Here is a 9,392-nt window from a genome sequence, read left to right as displayed (position 1 = left end):
TAACTCAAACCCGGAAGCACACGTCACACATGACGTCAATGACCGTCAAAATAATTAACCTTAAGACTAAAAGGAAGAGGAACGCATTCAGGTAACTGAAACCCGGAAGCACACGTCACACTTTGACGTCAATGACCGTCAAAATAATTAAACCTTAAGACTAAAAAGGAAGAGGAACGCATTCAGGTAACTGAAACCCGGAAGCAACCACGTCACACTTTGACGTCAATGACCGCCTGAAGCAGAGTCTTTGAATGTAGGCCTTCTGCGATCATTTGGTCACTAATCATTTTCTTTGTCTTGCAGGTAAATGCTTCTAAATACAAAAGCCTTAAAGATAGGTTATCCTTTCTAAAATGACGAGCATCGCTATGCAGGATAAAAAGAGAATTTTTGGTCCGGGTCTTTATTAAAGACCTGTAAGGAGGAGGATATGTGGACTCTGATTGGCTCAGGAGATTATGGTTTCAAACAACGGCAATCTGTGTCATGTGACTAAACTTCAATAGTCACGTAACATTTGATATAGATTTATGATGCTGCTATATAGAAATGGATATTTAAATCTTCATCACAGTATTTTTTATACAGTCTTTGAATGTGTTATCTGTGATAATTTAGTCACCTTGTCTTTTTGTTGTCACGTCAATATTTGTAAAAACTGAAAACAAAATATTCTACTAGCTTGTATAATTACATCATATAAAATACATACTTATGTAGCGTATAAGCTGTTAATGACTTATTTTAACTGAGATGCGTCGCTTTGAAAATAATTAAACTTTAAGACTTAAAAGCAAGAGAAAAGAATACAGCAAACTCAAACCCCGAATCACACGTCACAGATTAACGTCAATGACCGCCTGAAGCAGAGTCTTTGAATGTAGGCCTTCTGCGATCATTTGGTCACTAATCATTTTCTTTGTCTTGCAGGTAAATGCTTCTAAATCAATAAGCCATTAAAGATAGGTTATCCTTTCTAAAATGGACGAGCATCGCTATGCAGGATAAAAAGAGAATTTTTAGTCCGGGTCTTTATTTAAAGGCCTGTATGAAAAGGAGGTGGATATGTGGTCACGTGTCTCTGGTAAACAAGCTCGTATCGGTTCCGCTCCGCTGGCGGGCAAAAACAAGGAGGAGGCCGATGAATGCTTTACGAACTTTGTTCCTCTTTTGGCAGGATGAACAAGTACAACGTACTGGACAGCTAGCTTCCCTGAAACTAACACACTGAGCTCCTCACAACAACCGGACACTTTTCTCGCTCTTCTTCTTCCTCCCACCACCTGCACGTTGCTCTCTACTGCCCCCTCGGGAAAGGCTGGGCCTGTAATAGCAGGTTATTGTTTTAGCTGACGGCAATATGTGTCATTTGACTAAACTTTTAATAGTCAGGATATGTGATATAGATATATGATGTTGCTATATAGAAATAGATATTTAATTCTTCATAAGAGTATTTTTTTATACAGTCTTTGAATGTATATTATCTGCGATTATTTAGTCACTCTGTCTTTTGTAAAAACAAAAAACTAAATATTCTACTAGCTTATTTAAAGTATAATTATATTAAATAAAATTCATACTTATGTACTGTATAAGCAGTTAATGACTTGTTTTAACTGAGATGCTTCGCTTTGAAAATTATTACACTTTAAGACTAAAAAGGAAGAGGAAAGAATACAGCAAACTCAAACCGCGAATCACACGTCACACATTGACGTCAATGACCGTCAAAATAATTAAACCTTAAGACTAAAAAGGAAGAGGAACGCATTCAGGTAACTCAAACCCGGAAGCACACGTCACACATTGACGTCAATGACCGTCAAAATAATTAAACCTTAAGACTAAAAAGGAAGAGGAACGCATTCAGGTAACTGAAACCCGGAAGCACACGTCACACTTTGACGTCAATGACCGTCAAAATAATTAAACCTTAAGACTAAAAAGGAAGAGGAACGCATTCAGGTAACTCAAACCCGGAAGCACACGTCACACTTTGACGTCAATGACCGTCAAAATAATTAAACCTTAAGACTAAAAAGGAAGAGGAACGCATTCAGGTAACTGAAACCCGGAAGCACACGTCACACTTTGACGTCAATGACCGTCAAAATAATTAAACCTTAAGACTAAAAAGGAAGAGGAACGCATTCAGGTAACTCAAACCCGGAAGCACACGTCACACATTGACGTCAATGACCGCCTGAAGCAGAGTCTTTGAATGTAGGCCTTCTGCGATCATTTGGTCACTAATCATTTTCTTTGTCTTGCAGGTAAATGCTTCTAAATACAAAAGCCATTAAAGATAGGTTATCCTTTCTAAAATGGACGAGCATCGCTATGCAGGATAAAAAGAGAATTTTTGGTCCGGGTCTTTATTTAAAGACCTGTAAGGAGGAGGATATGTGGACTCTGATTGGCTCAGGAGATTATTGGTTTCAAACAACGGCAATCTGTGTCATGTGACTAAACTTCAATAGTCACGTAACATTTGATATAGATTTATGATGCTGCTATATAGAAATGGATATTTAAATCTTCATCACAGTATTTTTTATACAGTCTTTGAATGTGTTATCTGTGATAATTTAGTCACCTTGTCTTTTCGTTGTCACGTCAATATTTGTAAAAACTGAAAACAAAATATTCTACTAGCTTGTATAATTACATCATATAAAATACATACTTATGTAGCGTATAAGCTGTTAATGACTTATTTTAACTGAGATGCGTCGCTTTGAAAATAATTAAACTTTAAGACTTAAAAGCAAGAGAAAAGAATACAGCAAACTCAAACCCCGAATCACACGTCACAGATTAACGTCAATGACCGCCTGAAGCAGAGTCTTTGAATGTAGGCCTTCTGCGATCATTTGGTCACTAATCATTTTCTTTGTCTTGCAGGTAAATGCTTCTAAATACAAAAGCCATTAAAGATAGGTTATCCTTTCTAAAATGGACGAGCATCGCTATGCAGGATAAAAAGAGAATTTTTAGTCCGGGTCTTTATTTAAAGGCCTGTATGAAAAGGAGGTGGATATGTGGTCACGTGTCTCTGGTAAACAAGCTCGTATCGGTTCCGCTCCGCTGGCGGGCAAAAACAAGGAGGAGGCCGATGAATGCTTTACGAACTTTGTTCCTCTTTTGGCAGGATGAACAAGTACAACGTACTGGACAGCTAGCTTCCCTGAAACTAACACACTGAGCTCCTCACAACAACCGGACACTTTTCTCGCTCTTCTTCTTCCTCCCACCACCTGCACGTTGCTCTCTACTGCCCCCTCGGGAAAGGCTGGGCCTGTAATAGCAGGTTATTGTTTTAGCTGACGGCAATATGTGTCATTTGACTAAACTTTTAATAGTCAGGATATGTGATATAGATATATGATGTTGCTATATAGAAATAGATATTTAATTCTTCATCAGAGTATTTTTTTATACAGTCTTTGAATGTATATTATCTGCGATTATTTAGTCACTCTGTCTTTTGTAAAAACAAAAAACTAAATATTCTACTAGCTTATTTAAAGTATAATTATATTAAATAAAATTCATACGTATGTACTGTATAAGCAGTTAATGACTTGTTTTAACTGAGATGCTTCGCTTTGAAAATTATTACACTTTAAGACTAAAAAGGAAGAAGAAAGAATACAGCAAACTCAAACCGCGAATCACACGTCACACATTGACGTCAATGACCGTCAAAATAATTAAACCTTAAGACTAAAAGGAAGAGGAACGCATTCAGGTAACTCAAACCCGGAAGCACACGTCACACTTTGACGTCAATGACCGTCAAAATAATTAAACCTTAAGACTAAAAAGGAAGAGGAACGCATTCAGGTAACTCAAACCCGGAAGCACACGTCACACATTGACGTCAATGACCGTCAAAATAATTAAACCTTAAGACTAAAAAGGAAGAGGAACGTATTCAGGTAACTGAAACCCGGAAGCACACGTCACACTTTGACGTCAATGACCGCCTGAAGCAGAGTCTTTGAATGTAGGCCTTCTGCGATCATTTGGTCACTAATCATTTTCTTTGTCTTGCAGGTAAATGCTTCTAAATACAAAAGCCATTAAAGATAGGTTATCCTTTCTAAAATGGACGAGCATCGCTATGCAGGATAAAAAGAGAATTTTTGGTCCGGGTCTTTATTTAAAGACCTGTAAGGAGGAGGATATGTGGACTCTGATTGGCTCAGGAGATTATTGGTTTCAAACAACGGCAATCTGTGTCATGTGACTAAACTTCAATAGTCACGTAACATTTGATATAGATTTATGATGCTGCTATATATAAATGGATATTTAAATCTTCATCACAGTATTTTTTATACAGTCTTTGAATGTGTTATCTGTGATAATTTAGTCACCTTGTCTTTTCGTTGTCACGTCAATATTTGTAAAAACTGAAAACAAAATATTCTACTAGCTTGTATAATTACATCATATAAAATACATACTTATGTAGCGTATAAGCTGTTAATGACTTATTTTAACTGAGATGCGTCGCTTTGAAAATAATTAAACTTTAAGACTTAAAAGCAAGAGAAAAGAATACAGCAAACTCAAACCCCGAATCACACGTCACAGATTAACGTCAATGACCGCCTGAAGCAGAGTCTTTGAATGTAGGCCTTCTGCGATCATTTGGTCACTAATCATTTTCTTTGTCTTGCAGGTAAATGCTTCTAAATACAAAAGCCATTAAAGATAGGTTATCCTTTCTAAAATGGACGAGCATTGCTATGCAGGATAAAAAGAGAATTTTTAGTCCGGGTCTTTATTTAAAGGCCTGTATGAAAAGGAGGTGGATATGTGGTCACGTGTCTCTGGTAAACAAGCTCGTATCGGTTCCGCTCCGCTGGCGGGCAAAAACAAGGAGGAGGCCGATGAATGCTTTACGAACTTTGTTCCTCTTTTGGCAGGATGAACAAGTACAACGTACTGGACAGCTAGCTTCCCTGAAACTAACACACTGAGCTCCTCACAACAACCGGACACTTTTCTCGCTCTTGAAAAACAGTCGAGTTCCGAGAAGATGGCGGACAGGGCAGTCATGTTTCTCTGAGCTCCCTAAGAGGTCCCGACTCTAAACTACGTTATGAAGTAAAACTACTAGTAAATATTTGTAAAAATCAGTTCTCAGCTTGAAGTATGAAGAAAAGCAATAAGTTTATGCCACCTGCAGTCAAGACTTCGCATTCTAAAAGTGATCACGACTATTCTGTGCCAATGGAATCAGCTGCAGCTAGCAAACGGGAAAGGGAAGCCAGTACCCCGACCAGCACTCCGGAAAAAAACACACACATGGAAAAAAGAACCAAAGGTACGTCCCAGGATCAAATGAACACTGAGGCTATTTTGAGCGCTATAAGTTCCTTAGGACAGAAATTAGATGACCGCATGGAAGAAGTTGGCATGCAAATAAAGCAGCACAGTGCTATGCTAGCGGCTATTGCTAAATCGGTTCAGCTCAACTCAGAGGAGCTAAACGATTGCAAAAAGAAAATAATAGAATTGGAGAAACAAGTGGATACACTTTCCAAAGAGAACGTGCAGTTGAAAGGAGGAGTCCTGAACAGTGAAAGATATAAAAGACGGTGGAGCCTCCGCATAAAAGGAAAGAAGGAAAAGTCTGGTGAGAACATCCGAGATGAAGTTGTGGCGCTTCTGTGCAAAATTGCACCTGATTTGGCTTCAAAGATGGATGAAGAGGTTGATGTTGTCCACAGAGTCGGTCGAAAGATGCATGACAGGGACAGACAGATCATCATTCTGTTTGTGAGACGAGCCTTGAGAGACGACATCTGGAAGAGAACTAAAACTTCTCCAGTTTGCAAAGAAGAAGGAGTTCGCTTCTCTGAAGATTTGACACCAGAAGATTGGAAAGCAAGACAAGCTATGTGGCCAAAAATTGAAAAAGCAAGAAAAGAAGGCAAAGCTGCGGGTTTCAGGGGCCCGTTTGGTTTCATTGAAGGAAAACGCATCATGGATATTTCTTCAGCTGAGAACTGAGTGCAGCAGAAATGAATATGGAAAGGTAGAGGACAGTTCTGTTAATGGGACCTCTCACTCAAGGTTTTTTTTCACTCTCCTAAACCGTTTGTTCATGTGTTCTACTTTTCAGTTAAAAACCAATTTTTCTTTTGTTTCTTTTAACACAAGGGGACTAAAAGACTCACTTAAACGGAAAGCAGTTTTTTTGTTTTGTAAAGGACAACAAGCACACTGCACCTTTTTACAGGAAACTCATTCTGATGCATCTGACGTGAAGTTCTGGTCGCAGCAATGGGGAGATAAAATTCTCTTCAGTCATGGGACAAATCGATCGGCTGGAGTCGCCATCTGCTTTTTCAGGTGTCCCGGTAAGATTTTGAGTGAGAAAGCAGATAAGGATGGACATTGGGTAGCCTGTGTTTTAGAAGTTGATAATGTCCCAATAATTTTGTTAAACATTTATGGATATAATAATGATCAATACAACAGGAATCTGTTACATCAAATAACAAGGGTTATTGTGGAGCTCACTGCTAATTTTCCTACTGATCATATCGTAGTTGGAGGGGATTTCAACTTGGCTCCAGATGAATGTATGGATCGATGGCCTTCACTGCTGGTAAAAGAAACTCCAAATCCTATTCTTAAAGAATTTGTTAGTAACACGAAACTAATAGATGTCTGGAGAGCGCTACACAGTGGAGTCAAACAGTTCACCTGGCACAAACCTAATGGTTATAGTAGATCACGCATTGATTATTGGCTGATATCTGCTACAGTCTTCGAGTGTATTAAAGAAACAGAGATAGCAAACTGTCCTTTAAGTGATCACTGCATTATCAATTTAAAACTACAAAAACTGGATAAAAGTTCTAAACCCAATAATTACTGGAAATTTAATTCAATGCTTCTTACAAACTTAGAGTTTTGTCAATTTATTAAGGAACTTATTCTAAATATATCAAGTGACAATTCTATTGAAACACCAATTCTTAAATGGGAATACTTGAAATATAGTATTAGAAAATATTCAATTAAATTTGGTCAAGAGTTACATAGAAAAATAAAAGCAGAAGAGACAATGGTGATTAAAGATCTTATGTCACTTTACAGAAAATTAAGTTGGACTGATGAAGATAAAGAAATAATAAATAAATTGCAATCTAAATTAGATGAGATATACATAAATAGGGCAAAAGGTGCTTATGTAAGGTCCAGAGCCAGGTGGATCGAAGAAGGAGAAAAAAATAGTGCTTTTTTTTGTAACTTAGAAAAACATAGACAGGAATATAATGCTATTAATAGTCTTATAATTGATGAAGTGGAATGTTCTCAGAATAAGAGAATAACAGAAGAAGTATTTAAGTTTTATAGTAATCTTTATAAATCTTCACATACAGAACAAATTACTTCATCCTTTTTTGATAAAATAAGTAATCTAGTTCCTGTTATTGATGAAAACTTCAAAGAAACTTGTGATGAAGAGCTAAGAATCTCTGAATTTGACATTGCTATAAGAAATATGGCTTCTGACCGCGCCCCTGGGCCAGACGGACTCACAGCTAATCTTTATAAACATTTCTGGGAGGATTTAAAACTTTTGTTGTTTCAGGCTGTAGAAGAATGTGTTAGTAGGAAGGAACTCATGGAAACTATGAAACAAGGCGTAATTAAACTAATCCCAAAACCTGGTAAAGATAAGAAAAATTTAAATAATTTAAGACCTATCACGCTTTTGAACACTGACTACAAGATCTTAACAAAAGTTTTGGCAATGAGGTTAAAAACTGGTTTACCTAAAATAATTAGTCAAACCCAATCCGGCTTTCTGAAAGGCAGGTCCATCCATAACAACATCCGCCTGGTTCTGGACCTTATTGATTATAGTCACCTAATAAAAGATGATGGTTTTATGTTGTTTTTAGATTTCCACAAAGCATTTGATTCTGTGGAACATCAATTTATTGTTAACACGTTGAGACATTTTGGTTTTGGAAATAGTTTTCTTAATATGATTACCATGTTAAACACCAATATCAACAGCTGTGTGTCTTTGTCACAGGGCACATGCCCCAGATTCAAAGTAGAAAGGGGAATCAGACAAGGTTGCAGTATCTCGCCTCTCTTATTTATTTTAGTCACAGAACTACTTGCAATAACAATTAAAAACTCTAATATTGAAGGTCTGGAAGTAAATAACCAAAAAATAATCATTAGCCAATTCGCAGATGATACAACCCTCTTCCTAAAAAACAAAGAACAAATTCCTTTAGCTCTAAAGGAAATAGAATTGTTCTCTCAAGCCTCAGGGCTGCAGCTAAATGTAAATAAATGTGAAATTATGAATATCCATAACTGTTCTGATTCTTCAATTTTCAATATTCCAGTTAAAAATGAAGTTAAATACTTAGGCATGTGGATTACTAAGTGTAGAGCTACCAGTGTTAGAAAAAATTTACAAGACAACATTGATAAATGTGGCAAAACTTTAAATATTTGGCTTCAAAGAGACTTGACGTTGTTTGGTAGAACTTTATTAACAAAAACTGAATCCTTATCCAGGCTGACGTATCCTGCATATTCCTTAGCCATTCCTCCAAATATCATAAAACAGATTAACAGAATTAATTTTAACTTTATTTGGAAAAACAAGCACCATTACATCAGAAAAAGTGATTTGCTAAAAGATTTTGAGGAAGGTGGTATCAAGGCAATTGATTTTGAAATTATGAATGGTACTTTAAAAATTAGATGGCTTCAGTCCTTTTTAAAAAACAGTGATCTTATTTGGTTTGTTATACCGTCGTTTGTATTTCAAAAAGTTGGAGGTATTGAGCTGTTATTGAAATGTGATTTTGAATTATCAAAACTCCCCCTACAACTCTCTAATTTCCACCAACAGATGTTGTTACAGTGGAAGTTAATGTTCAAACACAACTTCAGTCCTCATAATGTTCCACTGTGGAACAACAGAGCCATTTTATGTGGTAGAAAATCTATGTTTCTAGAAGATTGGTGGAATAAACAAATCTGGTCAATTACTCATTTACTAGATGGAAATGGTGATATTCTAAGTTTGGAAGAATTTAACAGGAAGTATGGAACTGATTGTTCACTAACAATTTATAAGAAAGTTCTACGTAGTATCCCTAATGTCCTCATTCAGTCAGTCAAAAACAATTTACCTAATTTCTTTACTCCAAGACTCCATAAGATTCAAATTGAGCATGTGGACATTAGAGATAATAAATGCAATAACAAGTTTTTGAATCAGTATTCTATAAATATTATGTACCCAGGAAGAACAAAAAGCACAGTTCTCTTACAAAATTTTAAGAAATCTATGATAGTCAAAATTAGGACTAATTATTTGAAAT

At 36.5% G+C, this 9,392-nt stretch overlaps 1 protein-coding gene across 1 annotated transcript; it reads left to right on the top strand.

Moving 5' to 3' along the window:
* The first annotated feature begins 5,062 nt into the window (after positions 1-5,062).
* LOC111607963 lies at positions 5,063-6,220 on the top strand. The gene is made up of 2 exons (XM_023330120.1): positions 5,063-6,058; positions 6,184-6,220. Exon 1 carries the CDS (start codon positions 5,173-5,175, stop codon positions 6,031-6,033), a length of 861 nt encoding a protein of 286 aa, XP_023185888.1. The 5' UTR covers positions 5,063-5,172; the 3' UTR covers positions 6,034-6,058; positions 6,184-6,220.
* The last annotated feature ends 3,172 nt before the right edge of the window (positions 6,221-9,392 follow it).

The sequence above is a fragment of the Xiphophorus maculatus genome, unplaced genomic scaffold (assembly GCF_002775205.1).
Source record: "Xiphophorus maculatus strain JP 163 A unplaced genomic scaffold, X_maculatus-5.0-male Unplaced_Scaffold_BN000203F, whole genome shotgun sequence".
In the NCBI taxonomy this organism is placed as follows: Eukaryota; Metazoa; Chordata; class Actinopteri; order Cyprinodontiformes; family Poeciliidae; genus Xiphophorus; species Xiphophorus maculatus.
This window is presented reverse-complemented; position numbering and strand designations above follow the sequence as displayed.

Bases quoted from the DNA above. Each gene is read 5' to 3' on its own strand.
- LOC111607963 (XM_023330120.1), top strand. From the start codon at position 5,173: ATGAAGAAAAGCAATAAGTTTATGCCACCTGCAGTCAAGACTTCGCAT.